Source organism: Schistocerca nitens, chromosome 12, assembly GCF_023898315.1.
Source record: "Schistocerca nitens isolate TAMUIC-IGC-003100 chromosome 12, iqSchNite1.1, whole genome shotgun sequence".
NCBI classification, from domain to species: domain Eukaryota; kingdom Metazoa; phylum Arthropoda; class Insecta; order Orthoptera; family Acrididae; genus Schistocerca; species Schistocerca nitens.
Window position 1 is genome coordinate 9,865,992 of NC_064625.1, and position 18,115 is coordinate 9,884,106.

The following is an 18,115-nucleotide window of genomic DNA, read 5'->3' on the forward strand; positions in this document are numbered from 1 at the left end:
TTCGGAGTAGGTATTAAAATCCATGGAGAAGAAATAAAAACTTTGAGGTTCGCCGATGACATTGTAATTGTCAGAGACAGCAAAGGACTTGGAAGAGCAGTTGAACGGAATGGACAGTGTCTTGAACATCAACGAAAGCAAAACGAGTATAATGGAATGTAGTCTAATTCCCTCAGCATCGGGTGATGCTGAGGGAATTAGATTAGGAAATGAGACACTTAAAATACTAAAGGAGTTTTGCTATTTGGGGAGCAAAATAACTGATGATGGTCGATATAGAGAGGATATAAAATGTAGACTGGCAATGGCAAGGAAAGCGTTTCTCAAGAATAGAAATTTGTTAATATCGAGTATAGATTTAAGCGTCAGGAAGTCGTTTCTGAAAGTATTTGTATGGAGTGTAGCCATGTATCGAAGTGAAACATGGAAGGTAAATAGTTGGGACAAGAAGAGAATAGAAGCTTTCGAAATGTGGTGTTAAAGAAGAATGCTGAAGATTAGATGGGTAGATCACATAACTAATGAGGAGGTATTGAATAGGATTGGGGAGAAGAGAAGTTTGTGGCACAACTTGACTAGAAGAAGGGATCGGTTGGTAGGACATGTTCTGAGGCATCAAGGGATCACCAATTTAGTACTTGAGGGCAGCGTGGAGGGTAAAAATCGTAGAGGGAGACCAAGAGATGAATACACTAAGCAGATTCAGAAGGAAGTAGGTTGCAGTAGGTACTGGGAGATGAAGAAGCTTGCACAGGATAGAGTAGCATGGAGAGCTGCGTCAAACCAGTCTGAGGACTGAAGACCACAACAACAACAACAATAATTTATCTTATGCAGTCATTGATAGATGTGACCGTTTGCAGCGACTTCTTAATAATAGTGTAACATCGCAACCTTATCGCAGACAACCGCATGGTCCACAAGTGGTCTCACGGAGATTCCGGCACTATCCCTGAAATCATTTGTGTAGAAGGTGGTCAGAAACAGTCCGAAAAGCTTGTAAGGGTGTTGCAGGGTAGGTTGTGCTGAGAAGTAATTGTTAAAAAAGAAAGTCGATACGTTGCGCCGTTCCCGACTTAATTAGCGTTGAAGTTGGCCAATCAGGCCGTGGCACATCCAAATTCAGGCGGCGCGCCAGGTACAGTTGGTGTTAGCCGTCGTGACAGCGCAGACGACGGCGCACCACACTGCTCCGGTTTTCCGTTGCTCTCTTGTTCGGTGTTGGGAAACCAAACGAAAAATAAGTTTGACCACACCCTGTCTGGTGGGCCGTTTGAATTTGTGCGCAACTCCCTGCTTGCTAATTAACTCGAAAACGTCAAAAGTATCTAATTTCTTTCTTAACAATTATTTCTCAGCAAAACCTACCCTGCAACACCCTTACAAGCTTTTCGGACCACCTTGTATATTCTAAACAGTAACAGGGCTATGACACTTCCTTCGAGTACTCCCAGAAGTCTGCATCCCTTCATTTTGTTCAGTTAAGAACTACGCGTTGAGTAGCGTCTGCTAGGAATTCGCTAGTACAGTGAGAATGTTGGTCGGATACACGGTAAGCGTAGCTGCAGAACTGTACCGGGTGCAGCGTTTGTCTGCGGCGCTCTGGACTGCATCGACCAACAGAGCTAACAGACTGTTTGAAGATCACCGTACACGGAATCCATGGGTTTTTTTCCTTTTTTTATATAGAGAGGACATTTTCGGTGTCCTACATCACACACCGAGGTGTTGAAAATCACGGGACACCCCCTAATACAGCGTCGCACCTCCTTTGGCGCCAACTCGGCGTGCTGAGGACTGAGTGAGCCGTTCGAAGTCCCCTGCACAGATACTGAGCCACGCTGCCTCCACAGCCTTCCGTAATTGCGAAGGTGCTGCCGGTGCCGGTGCAGGGTTTTCTGCACGAACTGACCTCTCGATGGTGTCCCACATATGTTCGACGGGAGGGCGGGCCTATTAGTTATAGGGAGCTCCAACGTTAGGCGGGTTATGGAGCCCCTCAGGAAAATAGCGGGTAGGTCGGGGAAGAATGCCAGTGTGCACTCGGTGTGCTTGCCGGGGGGTCTCGTCCGTAATGTGGAGGAGGCCCTTCCGGCAGCTATTGAACGCACTGGGTGTGACCGGCTGCAGATAGTAGCACATGTCGGAACGAATGACGCCTGCCGCTTGGGTTCTGAGGCCATCCTTGGTTCCTTCCGGCGGCTGGCTGATTTGGTGAAGACAACCAGCATCGCACGCGGAGTGCAAGCTGAGCTTAATATCTGCAGCATAGTGCCCAGAGTCGATCGCGGTCCTCTGGTTTGGAGCCGTGTGGAGGGTCTAAACCAGAGGCTCAGACGACTCTGCGACTATAATGGTTGCAAATTCATCGACCTCCGTTATTGGGTGGAGAACTGTAGGGCCCCCCTAGACAGGTCAGGCGTGCACTACACACCGGAAGCAGCTACTAGGGTAGCAGAGTACGTGTGGCGTGCACACGGGGGTTTTTTAGGTTAGAGGGACCCCCCCCTTGGGCGAAACGATAAAATACCTGACGGCTTACCAGAGAGAACATTATCATCGTTGATAAAGAACGTCCGTCCTCAGAGACCAAAAACAGGAAAAGTTAACGTAATATTGGTAAACTGCAGGAGTATCCAGGGCAAGGTTCCTGAATTAGTATCTCTTATTGAAGGAAATAGTGCGCATATAGTATTAGGAACGGAAAGTTGGTTAAAACCGGAAGTGAACAGTAACGAAATCCTAGACACAGAATGGAATATATACCGCAAGGATAGGATAAACGCCAATGGTGGAGGAGTATTTATAGCAGTAAAGAATTCAATAATATCCAGTGAAGTTATTAGCGAATGCGAATGTGAAATAATCTGGGTTAAGTTAAGTATCAAAGGTGGGTCAGATATGATAGTCGGATGCTTCTACAGACCACCTGCATCAGCAACCGTAGTAGTTGAGCGCCTCAGAGAGAACCTGCAGAACGTCGTGAAGAAGTTTCGTGATCATACTATTGTAATAGGGGGAGACTTCAATCTACCAGGTATAGAATGGGATAGTCACACAATCAGAACTGGAGCCAGGGACAGAGACTCTTGTGACATTATCCTGACTGCCTTGTCCGAGAATTACTTCGAGCAGATAGTTAGAGAACCAACTCGTGAAGCTAACGTTTTAGACCTCATAGCAACAAATAGACCGGAACTTTTCGACTCCGTGAATGTAGAAGAGGGTATCAGTGATCATAAGTCAGTGGTTGCATCAATGACTACAAGTGTAATAAGAAATGCCAAGAAAGGAAGGAAAATATATTTGCTTAACAAGAGTGATAGGGCACAAATCGCAGAATATCTGAGTGACCACCATCAAACGTTCATTTCTGAGGAAGAGGATGTGGAACAAAAATGGAAAAAATTCAGAAACATCGTCCAGTACGCCTTAGATAAGTTCGTACCGACTAAGGTCCAAAGCGAGGGGAAAGATCCACCGTGGTATAACAATCATGTACGAAAGGTACTACGGAAACAAAGAAAGCTTCATCATAGGTTTAAGAGTAGTCGAATCATAGCTGATAAGGAAAAGCTGAACGAAGCGAAAAAGAGCGTAAAGAGAGCAATGAGAAAAGCATTCAACGAATTCGAACATAAAACACTGGCAAACAATCTAAACAAGAACCCTAAAAAGTTTTGGTCATATGTAAAATCGGTAAGCGGATCTAAATCCCCTATTCAGTCACTCGTTGACCACGATGGCACCGAAACAAAGGACGACCGAAGAAAGGCAGAAATATTGAATTCAGTGTTCCGAAACTGTTTCACTGCGGAAAATCGTAACACGGTCCCTGATTTCAGCCGTCGCACGGACGCCAAAATGGAAAATATTGAAATAAACGATATCGGAATTGAAAAACAACTGCTATCACTTAGTAGCGGAAAAGCACCCGGACCAGACGAGATACCCTTAAGATTCTACAGTGATTATGCTAAAGAACTTGCCCCCTTTCTATCAGCAATTTATCGTAGATCTCTGGAAGAACGTAAAGTACCTAGCGACTGGAAGAAAGCGCAGGTCGTTCCCATTTTCAAGAAGGGTCATAAATCAGATGCGAATAATTATAGGCCTATTTCGCTTACGTCAATCTGTTGTAGAATAATGGAACATGTTTTGTGTTCTCGTATTATGACGTTCTTAGATAATGCAAATCTCCTTCATCATAACCAACATGGATTCCGCAAACAGAGATCATGTGAAACTCAGCTCGCCCTATTTGCCCAAGAAATTCACAGTGCCGTAGACACTGGCGAGCAGATTGATGCCGTATTCCTGGACTTCAGGAAGGCATTTGATACGGTTCCGCACTTACGTTTAGTGAAAAAAATACGAGCTTACGGAATATCGGACCAGGTTTGTGATTGGATTCAGGATTTCCTAGAAGAAAGAACACAACATGTCATTCTTAACGGTTCAAAATCTGCAGATGTAGAGGTAATTTCGGGAGTACCGCAAGGAAGCGTGAGAGGACCTTTATTGTTTACAATATACATAAATGACTTAGTTGACAACATCGGTAGCTCCGTGAGGCTATTTGCAGATGACACGGTTGTCTACAAGAAAGTAGCAACATCAGAAGACTCGTACGTACTCCAGGAAGACCTGCAGAGGATTAATGAATGGTGCGACAGCTGGCAGCTTTCCCTAAACGTAGATAAATGGAATATAATGCGCATACATAGGGGCAGAAATCCATTCCAGTACGATTATGCCATAGGTGGTAAATCATTGGAAGCGGTAACGACCGTAAAATACTTAGGAGTTACTATCCGGAGCGATCTGAAGTGGAATGATCACATAAAACAAATAGTGGGAAAAGGAGGCGCCAGGTTGAGATTCATAGGAAGAATTCTAAGAAAATGTGACTCATCGACGAAAGAAGTAGCTTACAAAACGCTTGTTCGTCCAATTCTTGAGTATTGCTCATCAGTATGGGACCCTTACCAGGTTGGATTAATAGAAGAGATAGACATGATCCAGCGAAAAGCAGCGCGATTCGTCATGGGGACATTTAGTCAGCGCGAGAGCGTTACGGAGATGCTGAACAAGCTCCAGTGGCGGACACTTCAAGAAAGGCGTTACGCAATACGGAGAGGTTTATTATCGAAATTACGAGAGAGCACATTCCGGGAAGAGATGGGCAACATATTACTACCGGCCACATATATCTCGCGTAATGATCACAACGAAAAGATCCGAGAAATTAGAGCAAATACGGAGACTTACAAGCAGTCGTTCTTCCCACGCACAATTCGTGAATGGAACAGGGAAGGGGGGATCAGATAGTGATACAATAAGTACCCTCCGCCACACACCGTAAGGTGGCTCGCGGAGTATAGATGTAGATGTGTAGGGTGATCTGGGTGGCCACATAACTCGCTCAAACTGTTCAGAACGTTCTTCAAAGCAAACGCGAACAATTGTGGCCCAGGGGCATGGGCCATCGTCATCCATAAAAATTCCATCGTTGTTTGGAAACACGGAGTCCGCGAATCGCTGCAAATGGTCCCAAAGTAGCCCAACATAACTATTTCCAGTCAATGGTCAGTTCAGCAGGACCGGAGGACCCAGATCAATCCATGCAACCACAGCCCACACCATTACGTAACCACCACCAGGTCCTACCAATTGAAATCTGACTCATCTGACCAGACCGCGGTTGTCCAGTCGTCTGTGGTCAAGGCGAGCCCAAGAGAGGCGCTGCAGAAGGAGTTTTCTGGGACTTATTCTGTTTGATGGCGTCCGCCGTGGTGCAATGATCAGCTGTGAAGTGTATTGTGCCACCATCAGTGAGCCGTGGCGGCTGGCGCTAGAGTGATCTACTTGCATCGCTGATATCGGTATTCGGCTGTCTTCCTATCTTTGACTGCTCCCCCCCCCCCCCCCCCCCCCCCGGCGTGTTTTCCGGGTGAAAGTGTGACGGGAGAGTCTCCGGTCGGCCTTCATCGAGCCAACTTGAGTGGAAAACAAACCTGCGTTCCTAATCGTGGCGCATCGGCCTCGCCGCCCTTGTCTTTTGTCGCTCCGGATGTGCGGTGCCGATCACTGGGCGCCTTGGCGTGCAGACTTGTGGTGGGTTCGTCGTCTCACGCTCAACTGCTTCCCAGCTCATAATTTCCAAGCCTCAAGTTATTTTGTGTTTAACTAAGAAGATTGTTGAAACTCATTGTGGCGTGGGTAGCTGCCGGAGATGGTCCTGTACTTAGGTCCACAGTGGTTATTTTAAGGAGGCTGATGTTCCACATTTCGTTTTTCATCATTTGTGGAGTGTGATTTTTAAGTGGTTTTTATGCAAGTTTCAACTTGTGATAGGACATATTGACCGCTTGAGGATTGTTGGCCGTTGTGTGCGCTCCCAGCAGCCGTCGAGTTAATGGTTTAATCATTTGTCACGGCAGGATTTGGTGTGTCTATTTAATGTTAAAAGTGTATTAAGGCAACTGCAAGTGATCTCTAAGTTTCCTGTTAATTTGCTGGGAGACCGGTACTGTTGGAGTATTGGTCCATAAGAATTTGGGGGTATGCTTATTATATATTCCAGTGTGGCTGTGATTGGACCATGTTTTCATTGCAATCTATTTGTGCTGCACGCTATCTGTTAAGTCTGCTCGTTTCCTGGCACCGGTACGGTTATGAATTCTTGTCAGGACCCCGCATTGAGAGTCCGGTCGGACTATATATAAATATGTATACCGCCTGCTTGTGAGCCTCTGCACAAGCCGTGGGAAGTGAACGCTCGTACTGCCTGCCGGCCGTAGCGTTATTGCTTCCAAATAACTGCTGTGGGCCTTAAAGCTGTTCTCTAAAGTTAAGTGAGGTCACTTGTTAATATTAGCGTTTCTGTAAGTTATTTTACTGGTTATTACTAGCCATTCTTATTCGTCGTATTTTGTGACTGTGTAACTTTGGGTTAGAAGTGTATAGTGTTACTAGCCTTTTGAGATATGGTTAAACAAGAACGATTGTTTATGATTGATTATTCACGAGCCTACTATATATGTTTTTAGTTGCCGATGCAAAATATGATTCTTATTCGTGTTTATGTAATTCAGTTAAACAGAAAATTTGTATATTGCATCAGTAAGAGGACAAATGTCCGAATTGAAGTTCATAATAAAGTCTGTTTGAGTCAAATTAAAATTGTGAAACAAACACACGCTTGTCCATCACCAGTGATCCAGTGATCCCGGGCTTCCTATTTGCTTTAAATAACTGTGGTGAGATTGTAATTTTGATTTTCTAAAGAATTGAGTAGTACCACGGTTCAATCAGGAAATTGAAGAGACAACTACAGCCTGTTCGTCGCCACAAACGTGCAAACGAACTTCTCCTTCTCCGTCACGATGCAAAGCTCCACACACGTCTGCCCACAAAACTTCGTTCGACTGTTCTGCCTCATCTACCCTGCAGCTGGATCTCGCACCTTCCGTCTGGCGCAGTGAAGGACGCATTCCGCGGGAAGCACTACGTGGGTGATGGGGAGGTAGCTGACCGCGACAAGACGTCGGCTCCTGCGTGGACCGGTAGGGTGGCACCGTGCGGGCGTACAGGCCCTGCCAGCAAGGTGGAGCAAGGCCGTTGCACTACATGGAGATTATGTTGAGAAATAGGCTTGCGTAGCCAAAACAGTGGGGGATAATATGTTGCATTGGAATCCTGAATAAAGCCAACCTGCTTTCAGAAAAAAAGCGTCTTGCATTACTTACTGAACACCTATCGTACATCGCTGACCTTGTTCAGCAGGACTATCTTTAAGACACGTTAAGTTCACGAACCATCGGTGGAACACTTGTAAATTGTCGTAGCTGCGTTGGGAAAGTACCAGAGCTCGAAGCGGTAATAGAAAGCACTGATGCTGAAATCGATATAGGCACTGAAAGCTGTCTAAAGCCGGAGATGAGTTCGGCGGAAATTTATGCGAAGGACCTAACCGTGTTCAGAAAGGCGATGCTAAGTACAGTTGCGGTGGCGTGTTTCTTGCTGTTAGTAGTAATTTATCTTGCAGCGAAGTTAAGGCAGATAGTTCCTGTGAGTTACTATGGACAGAGGTCATTCACGGCAACCGGAATAAAATATTAATTGGATCCTTTTATCGACCTCCCAACTGCTGAAAGGTTCAAACAAAACTGGAGTTTCATTTCAAACACGTACCCTACTCATACAATTATAGTTGGTGGTGACTGAATTTACTCTCAATATGTTGGCGAAAAGACATGTTTAAATCCGGAGTGCGCATAAAACATTTCTCTCGAAATTATTTCGAGCAATGATAATACTTCATCAGCCCATCCGAATACCAAACAGTTTTGAAAACACATTTGACCTCTTAGCAACAAATAAGTCTGATCTGAGCATCAAAACGGATACGAGGATTGCTGAACATAGGATTGTCGTAGCGAGACTAAATACTAATTTCCAACTCCATAAAAAAAACGAAAAATATTCTTAAAAATCAGGTAAAAATTCACTTGACGCCTTCCTGAGAGACAATCTACGCTCCTTCGAAATTAATAATGTAAGTGTAGACCACATGTGGCTTGAATTCAAAGATACAATATCGGCAGCAGCTGAGAAATTTATACCAAATAAATTATCAAAGGACGGAGCACAGTTGTAGAAACAACGAAACAAACATGCCAAATTCAAACGAACGCAAAATCCCAAAGATTGGCGACGTTTTACACAAGCTCGAAATTTAGAGCCGACTTCAGTGCAAAATGCTTATAATAGCTTCCACAACGAAACTTTGTCTCGAAACCTGGCAGAATATCCTATGAGATTCTGGTCGTGTGTAAAATGTACTAGCGGCAAGACACAATCAATGCCTCCTCTACGTCACAGCAATGGAAATACTATCGATGACAGTGCTGCTAAAGCAGAGTTACTTAACACGGCCGTCCGAAATTCTTCCACCAAAGAAAAAGAATTAAATATCGCATAATTCGAATCAAGAACACCTGCCAACATGAGTAACTTAGAAGTAGGTACCCTTGGAGTAGTGAAGTAACTTAAATAACTTTATAAAAGCAAGTCTTCCAGTCCAGAGTGTATACCAATAACTAGATTCCTTTCAGGGTATGCTGATGTAATAGCTCCATACTTAACAATGGCAAACAGCCGCTCGCTAGACAAAAGGTCTGGAAAGTTGCGCAGGTCACACCAATATTCAAGAAAGGTAGTTGTGGTAGTAGTAGTAGTAGTAGTAGTAGTAGTAGTAGTGGTGGTAGTAGTAGTAGTAGTAGTAGTAGTAGTAGTAGTCCACTAAGTTACAGGCCCATATCATTAATGTCAAAATGCAGCAGGATTTTGAAACATATACTGTGTTCGAACATTATGAATTACCTCGAAGAGAACTGTCTATTGACACATAATCAACATGGATTTAGAAAACATCGTTCTCGTGAAACACAACGGTCTCTTTACTCTCACGAAGTGTTGAATGCTTGAGTGCTATTGACAAGGGATTTCAAGTTGATTTCGTATTTCTGGATTTCCAGAAGGCTTTTGACACTGTACCTCACAAGTGGCTGGAATCAAAAGGCGTATTTATGGAATATCGCATCAGTTATATGACTGGATTCGTGATTCCTGTCAGAGAGTCGGCAGTAATTGACGAGTAGTCATCGAGTAAAACAAGCGATTTCTGGCGTTCCCCAAGGTAGTGTTATAGGCTCTCTGCTGTTCCTCATCTATATAAAGGATTTGGGAGGCAATCTGAGCAGCCCTCTAAGGTTGTTTGCATATTATGCTGTCAAAAAAATGGTTCAAATTGTTCTGAGCACTATGGGACTTAACATCTGAGGTCATCAGTCCCCTAGAACTTAGAACTACTTAAACCTAACTAACCTAAGGACATCACACAACACCCAGTCATCACGAGGCAGAGAAAAGCCCTGACCCCGTCGGGAATCGAACCCGGGAACCCGGGCGCGGGAAGCGAGAACGCTACCGCACGACCACGAGCTGCGGACGCCGTGTTCACAAATCTAACCAACTGACTCATGAGACTGAGGGCACTTGTACATACATAACACCAAATGTTACGTAGCATACATATATTACATTAATAAGGGAGTCCCAGAATATTTTAGAAAACTTTAAGGTGAACAATAAGATGTTTCCAGGTAGCAAGACGATCAGTGGCCACATCTGACAAACATTTCACGTCCACTTCATTCCAATGACAAATTTCTACTTAAAAACTGGTAACCAGTAAAAAAAGTATAACTTCATGAGTAGGACTAAACATAATAATATGTTCATCAGTGTCAACAGTAACCATGTATACACATCAAGTAAGCTGTCAGGTTCCACATTTCGATGAACGAAGAATTGTTCAAATGACCTATGAAACTATAACCTTCAACTGAAAATTTTTAAATCTATTGTATGTAAAACCTGGGTCATTCACTGCATTGAATTTTGTACATGATAGGAAAGAAGGGAATTCAAGAGTCGTTTTTCTGAGGATTGCTCGAAATAGATAGTAAATAGGTCATACAAGCCAACTTTCATAGAACGTTCTGACGTCGAAACACACACTCTTCCTTCGCCATCTTTATTTAACATGGAAATTTTACACGTAGTTGACAAGGGCTACAAAATGAACCTCTTAGAAGAGCTTGAATTATATAAAATGTCCTGAACGATGATTAACTCACATAGAAAAATAGATAATAAAACGCCGTAAATTGTTCTATTTTATGTAGGTACTAATCGCAGCAATATGTACTGCGGAAGTATATAGCATATTCCACATATTACAAACAAACTTGTACTCATATTTTTACGTGCTTCCTTCTGCTCACAATTCAGTTACACCAATTGAATGTGCGCTTGTGTCTATTGTAGTCAATATTTTACTCTTACTCTACACACTGCTTGTGTCAATTTATAGTCGCTCTCGAGATTCGCATGCCATAGGGAGGGGCACTGGGTCAGCACACGCCACTACTGGCCGTTGTCGATTGCTCAAAATAGGTAGTAGGTCTTCACTTCGCCTCATGGGGATGAGTGCGCGCTCTGTTCCAGACACCTGCTACTGAGAAACCCTGTGCCCTCCATATAGGAGCCACACACGCCGCCCACTGTGCAATGGAAGCGGCCACACCCTCGATCTACAATATCAGATGCTTGACTTTTACACGCTGACTTGCTAAGAAGTTAATACAACGGTTTTCCTACTTACTAACGTTTGTCTGCTAGGTTTTAACAGGCACGACGCGCTTTCTGCATATGAGGACCGACCGACAAACCGACAGACCAACAAACCGACCGACCGACCAACAAACCGACCGACCGACCAACAAACGTGACCGACCGACCAACAAACCGACCGACAAAACGACCGACCGACCGACCACTGAGAGGATTGGTATGCAATGTGTTAGGAGATGGGAAAGACTCGACATGGTTTAATAGCCGCGTTAGAAAACTGAATGTGAACGAAGTGAGCTTCGTCGCTGATTCAAGAATAGTCAAAGCCTATCTGACAAACAAAAGCTGAACAAAGCGAAAATGAGTGCAAAGTGAGCAATGAGAGAAGCGTTTAATGACTTTGCAAGTAAAATTTTGTCAGCTGAGCTTGGTCTTATGTGAAGTCAGCAAGCGTTTCGAAATCATGTTTTCATTCACTCAGAGACCACACTGGCACCGAAACGGAAAATAACAGACCGAAATACTGAATTCGGTTTTCCCAAATTGTTTCACCGCGCAAGATCGTAACACAGTCCCTTCTTACAGTCATCTTACGAACATGGAAATGGGAGTCACTGAGATAGCCAATCGCGGAATACATATGTAGTGGTGAAAAAGCACCAGGACCTGACCCGATACCTAAGAGTGTGCAGAACTCAACACTTGGCTCTTAACAGAACAAAATAGACAGACGTAAAGACAATTTCTGGACTACTCCAACAAGTGTGATAGGACCGTTACTGTTAACAACGTACACAAATGATGTAGTACAAAGCGGCGACTATTCGCGGATGGTTCGGTTGTTCCTAACAAAGTAACAATGCCAGAGGACAGTATCGATATGCTAAATGACCTACAGAGGCTCTGGCAGTTGACCCTGAACGTGAAACAATGTTAACATATTGGGTATGCATAAAAAAGCAAAATATATCTATTTAAAACAGCAGATAAAAATTCGCCTGATGTCTTCCTAAAAGAGAGAGCCTCCATTCCTTCCAAGCTAATTATGTAAGTGTAGACCAGATATGGCTCAAATTCAGAGATACAGTTTCGACAACAATAGATAGATTCATACCGCATAATTTAATAAGAGACGGGACTGATCTACCATGGTACGCAAAACACGTCAGAGCACTGTTGCAGAAGTAACGAAAAAATCATGCCAAATTCAAAAGAACGCAAAATCCCCAAGACAGGCTAACATTCATGGAAGCTCGAAATTTGGTGCGGACGTCAATGCGAGATGCTTTTAATACTTTTCACAATGAAACATTGTCTCAAAATACGGTAGAAAACCCAAAGAGATTCTGGTCGTATTTAAAGTACAAGTATTTGGCAAAAAAACAGCCAATACCGTCACCGGGCGATAGCGATGGAAATGTTACCGATGATGGTGCCACTAAAGCGGACTTACTAAATACAGTTTTCCTTAATTCCCTCACGAAAGAAGACGAAGTAAATATTCCAGAATTCGAAACCAGAACAGCTGTTAGCGTGAGTGACATAAAAGTTAGTGAAGTCAGTGAGAAAGACCAATAAAAAGGTGTTAGCATGTGGACGTAATGTGCTGTTCCAGTCTCTTCTGTACCTAAGGTCCATCACCGTTCCCTTTGGATCCCTACGTAATTCGATGCTCTCCGATACACACGATCGAACAGCTGGCCACTTACATCCGCATCCAGTGACGCCTGTCTTGAGGATGACACGGCGGTCGGTGGGTACCGTTGCGCCTTCCGAGGCTGTAACTGGTTTGAGGAACAGGACAGCCTACTTACGTCGATGTCTCGGCCGCTGAATTTCTGTTAAAGCGCTTGTTGGGTCAGCAGATGTACCCACGTGGCGCAGTTATGGGCTGCAACTCTTTAAACAGTTTTGTTGTAGTTTTACCTACATTCTCTTACGCCTGATTCTGTAGTCTGTGGTACTTTCACTATATTTTGATCCCCAAATGCACTGTAACTGACTAGATTACAATCGTATGAAAGCAGCGACCTCTGTTCTGTGTTTCAGGTGAGTTGCAGCACCTACGCTACACTACTGTACACTTCACTACACTAGGCGAGCCGAGACGCGTGTTTTTTGCGGACAGCAGGTAAGGTGAGGCATCGCCAGAGTTGCGACTTGCCGTGGTCGGAGGACCACCAGCCGGTGCTTACCGTACAGCCAGTGTTGCGCAGTCTCGGTTCCGTATCGTATTACTTCTCAGGTCAACATACGTCTTTCTCAACACATGTTAACTGTACAGGGATCACAGAGATGTCGTTAGAAATGGTTTTCGACCGGCTTCTGACATTTCATACCGATTTTGCGCTAAAACTTACTATTTGTGGAAAATTTTAACGTAAGAGAGACTTAACTAATACAGGCAAAAGGACATCATGGATGCCCAGCTTCGTACCTATATTTTACGATGCTCACGTATTAATATTTAATGACATCTCAACTGAAGATTAGGCTGATATCAGCAAATAAGGCATATTTCGCCTCGAGTAATTTACTCCGGTCAAGACTCCTCAGCCGCCCAACAAAATTCACTGTTTATAAAACACTTGTTAGACCAGTTCTCACTTACACTTCGCAAACATGGCCCTCGACTGACACCGAAGCGAGGCTGCTCCACGGATCTGAAAGTTTTGAGGAGAATAACTGACCCTGTGTATGACAGAGTACAATAGAGGAAAAGGTACAATGCATAATTGTACACTATACATCCCGATGCTTCTGTAACAAAAATCATACGGGCAGGTCATGTGGCTAGAATGGAGGAGTCTGAGGTGATGAAAAATATCCTCTTCGGTAATCCAGGAGGGCAAAGAAGGCGAGGTCGAACTCGAGCAAGATGGCCGGATGGAGGGAGTGGGAGAAGACCTACGGATGCTGGAGGAGAGCGGCACGTGACCTACATGGATGGCGGAAGCTCGGTGGGAGAGCCAAGGGTCATCCTGGACTGTAGCGCCACGAAAGAAGAAGAAGAAGAACTTATTAATCACGAATAAGAGACTCCCTTTTCATAGTGTCTTATTACAAATGCCATTTTATTTCTTTTAGAGGACTTATTAACTGGATAATTTATATGCAGTATTGTCATACATAATAACCGCGACCATTGTGGTAGTCCATTATTTCTGCCCATCGTAGAAGTTCACTTTTTTAAACAAATATACACTGAAGCGCCAAAGAAACCCCCATAGGCATACGTATCCAAAAACAGATATACCTGACATGGTTCAAACGGCTCTGAGCACTATGGGACGTAACATGTATAGTCACCAGTCCCCTACAACTTAGAACTACTTAAACCTAACTAACCTAAGGACATCACACACATCCATGCCCGAAGCAGGATTCGAACCAGCGACCGTAGCGGTCGCGCGGTTCCAGACTGAAGCGCCTATAACCGCTCGGCCACACCGTCGGCACAGATGTATCTATATATCTAAACAGGCAGAATACAGCGCTGTGGTCGGCAACGCCAATGTAAAACAATAAATGTGTGGTGCAGCTGTCAGATCGGTTACTGCTGCTACAATGACAGTTATCAAGATTTAAGTGAGTTTGAGTTTCAACGTGTTACAGTCGGCGCACGAGCGATGGTCACAGCGTCTCCGAGGCAAGCGATGAAGTGGCGATTTTCCCGTACGACCATTTCACGAGTCTATCGTGAATATCAGGAACCCGATAAAACATCAAATCTCTGGCATCGCTGAGGCCGGAAAAAAATCGTGCTAGAACGGGACCAACGACGTCTGAAGAGAATCGTTCAACGTGACAGAAGTGCAACCCTTTCGCAAATTGCTGCAGATTTCAATGGTGGGCTATCAGAAAGTGTCAGCGTGCAAAACATTGAACGAAACATCATCGACATGGGCTTTCAGAGACGAAGACTTACTCGTGTACCCATGATGACTGCACGACACAAACCTTTACGCCTCGCAGGGCCCGGCAGCACCGACATTGGACTGTTGATGACTGGAAACATGTTGCCTGGTCAGACGAGTCTCGTTTCAGATTATATCTAACGGATGGACGTGTACGCGTATCGAGGCAACCTCATGAATCCACGGACCCTGCATGTCAGCAGGGCACTGTTCAAGCTGGTGGAGGCTCTGTAATGGTGTGGGGCGTGTGCACTTGGACCCCTGATACGTCTAGATACGACTCTGACAGGTGACACGTACTTAAGCATCCTGTCTGACCACCTGCATCCATTCATGTCCACTGTGCATTCCGACGGACTTGGGCAATTCCAGCAGGACAATGCGACACCCTAAACATCCGGAATTGCTACAGAGTGGCTCCAGGAACACTCGCTAATTGTAAACATCTCCGTTGGCCACCAAACTCCCCAGACATGAACATTATTGAGCATATCTGGGATGCCTTGCAACGTGCTGTTCAGAGGAGATCTCCATCCCCTAATACTCTTACGGATTTATGGACAGCCCTGCAGGATTCATGGGGTCAGCTCCCTCCAGCACGACAGCAGTCGAGTCCACGCCACGTCGTGTTGCGGCACTTCCGCGTGCTCGCTGGGGCCCAACACGCTATTAGGCAGGTGTACCAGTTTCTTTGGCTCTTCAGTATGGTTTCCGAAACAACGAACATATCTATCATTGTCGCTTTTATTTATGATTTATCAACTGCTACTGCGGCCTGACACATTTGTGTGTGTGTGTGTGTGTGTGTGTGTGTTGAACTGGGGACCCAGAAAAGATGGAGAGACTTCGTCCCTGCCGTAGCCTTCAGTGGTTCACAGCCGCACAACAGGCTACAGCAATCCACCCATCCCACCGCCGCCCCACACCGAACCCAGGGTTATTGTGCGGTTCGGCCCCCGGTGGACCCACCCCAGGAACGTCTCATACCAGAAGAGTCTAACCCCAATTGTTTGCGTGGTAGAGTAATTATAGTGTACGCGTACGTGGAGACAGTGTTTAAGCAGCAATCACCGACATAGTGTAACTGAGGCGGAATAGGTGGAACCAGACCGCATTCCCCGAGGCAGATGAAAAACCGCCTTAAAAACCATCCACAGGCTGGCCGGCACACCGGACCTCGACACTAACCCGCCGGGCGGATTCGTGTCGGGGACCGGCACGCCTTCCCGCTCGGGAAGCAGCGCAGCCTAACCTGCTTACAGTAAGGACAACGTGTCAAATACAGAGGTTATTGTGGCCTTATTGATGTACCAGATAAGAAGCGAACACTGCGTTATAAGCTGTACATTTCGCATTTTTTTATTACTTTGCGTTCTATTCGTATTTCTCACTAAACTTCTCTTCAACAACAGGTAAACGTAAATATTACGATCGAAAATCAGAAATCACAAGCAACTGTTCTTTGCTGCTTGTACTGTGTGTTTGTATTTGCTCGTTAATTGTGAACATTTGTGAACAACAGGGTGGTGTATATACCACGGATGAACTTAACACAATCTGATCCAAGCACGCCTTTTCAGTTGACAAGAAGAATGTTGGCTATTAAAATTGCGCTTGCTATCATTATAAGCAAGTCGCAGGGGCAGACGCTTCAAAGGACAGGGTTGTTCTAAACAAATCCCGTCGATAGTCTTGAACGATCGTGTGTAGTCTCCTCAAGAAGAACTAAATCACCTAACATTCTTACATCCCTTAAATAAAATGGGAAAAAATGTTCACGAAGATTAGCTACATTTTTACATCAAATATCTTTTATCACGACTTATTTCACGTCGTTCGGTTCATTTCTGAAGATGTTTCCTCTTCCTTCCCACAACTACCCAATCGCTTGTGCTATTGATCTGCAAATGTAATAATTTCATGTACTCTATATGCACTGTTGCCCTAATAAATCTTGAGTGGATTGGAAACCTGTAAAAGGGTGTACAGTTTTTTCTCCAGCAGTGTATTCGGCCAGACGGGACACACGCCAGGACTGCCGCTCACCCTTCCTTATGCCTTATCCTGGGCCGGGGCAGGTGTTGCGCCAGCGCAAGCGGCAGGCAGCGCGCTGATTGGCCACATCCTGCCGTGACGTCACGTCACGCGCCGCCGCCACAGAGCAGGCAGCCGGCACCCGCTCGCTGTTCCCGGAAACCCGGCAGCGGGTCCGCGTCGCCCATTTCGCGACACGCCCACCACACGGCTGGTTCCTCGGTGTTCGCACTTGCCCTGTCCCTGTTTCTGCAGCGTACAGTGACCAGAGCCCGCTACGTTGCACAGGCTGCTATCCCCCTGCTACGGCCATTTCTTCGACAGCAAGATGATGGAAGAGCAGTTGAACGGAACTGACAGTGTCTTGAAAGGAGGAAATAAGACGAACATAAACAAAAAAGCAAAACGAGGACAATGGAATGTAGTCGGATTAAATCAGGTGATGCTGAAGGAATTAGATTAGGAAATGAGACACTTAAGTAGTAGATGAGTTCTGCTGTTTGGGGAGCAAAATAACTGATGGTGGTCGAAGAAGGGAGGATATAAAATGTAGACTGGCTATGGCAAGGAAAGAAGAGAAATTTGTTAACATCGAGAATAGATTTAAGTCTCAGGAAGTCTCTTCTGAAAGTATTTGTATGCGGTGTAGCCATGTATGGAAATGAGACGTGGACGATAATTAGTTTAAGCAAGAACAGATTAGAAGTTTTCGAAATGTGGTGCCACAGAAGAATGCTGAAGATTAGATGGGTAAATCACGTAACTAATGAGGAGCTACTGAATAGAACTGGGGAAAAGAGGAATTTGTGGCACGACTAGAAGAAGGGATCGGTTTGTAGGACACGTTCTGAGACAACAAACGATCACCAATTTAGTATTGGAGGAAAGCATGAAGGGTAAAAATCGTAGAGGGAAATTAAGAGGGTTGGGTTGGGGTTGTTTGGGGGAAGAGACCAAACAGC

At 44.9% G+C, this 18,115-nt stretch overlaps 1 protein-coding gene across 1 annotated transcript in view; it reads left to right on the forward strand.

The window, feature by feature from the left end:
• LOC126215311 (uncharacterized) overlaps positions 1–13,307 on the forward strand; it is a 259,120-nt gene extending 245,813 nt beyond the window's left edge. The window contains exon 5 of the mRNA XM_049941992.1: positions 13,252–13,307. Coding sequence (XP_049797949.1) covers positions 13,252–13,255 — 4 coding nt within the window. The 3' untranslated portion in view covers positions 13,256–13,307. The remainder of the gene's footprint in view (positions 1–13,251) is intronic.
• The last annotated feature ends 4,808 nt before the right edge of the window (positions 13,308–18,115 follow it).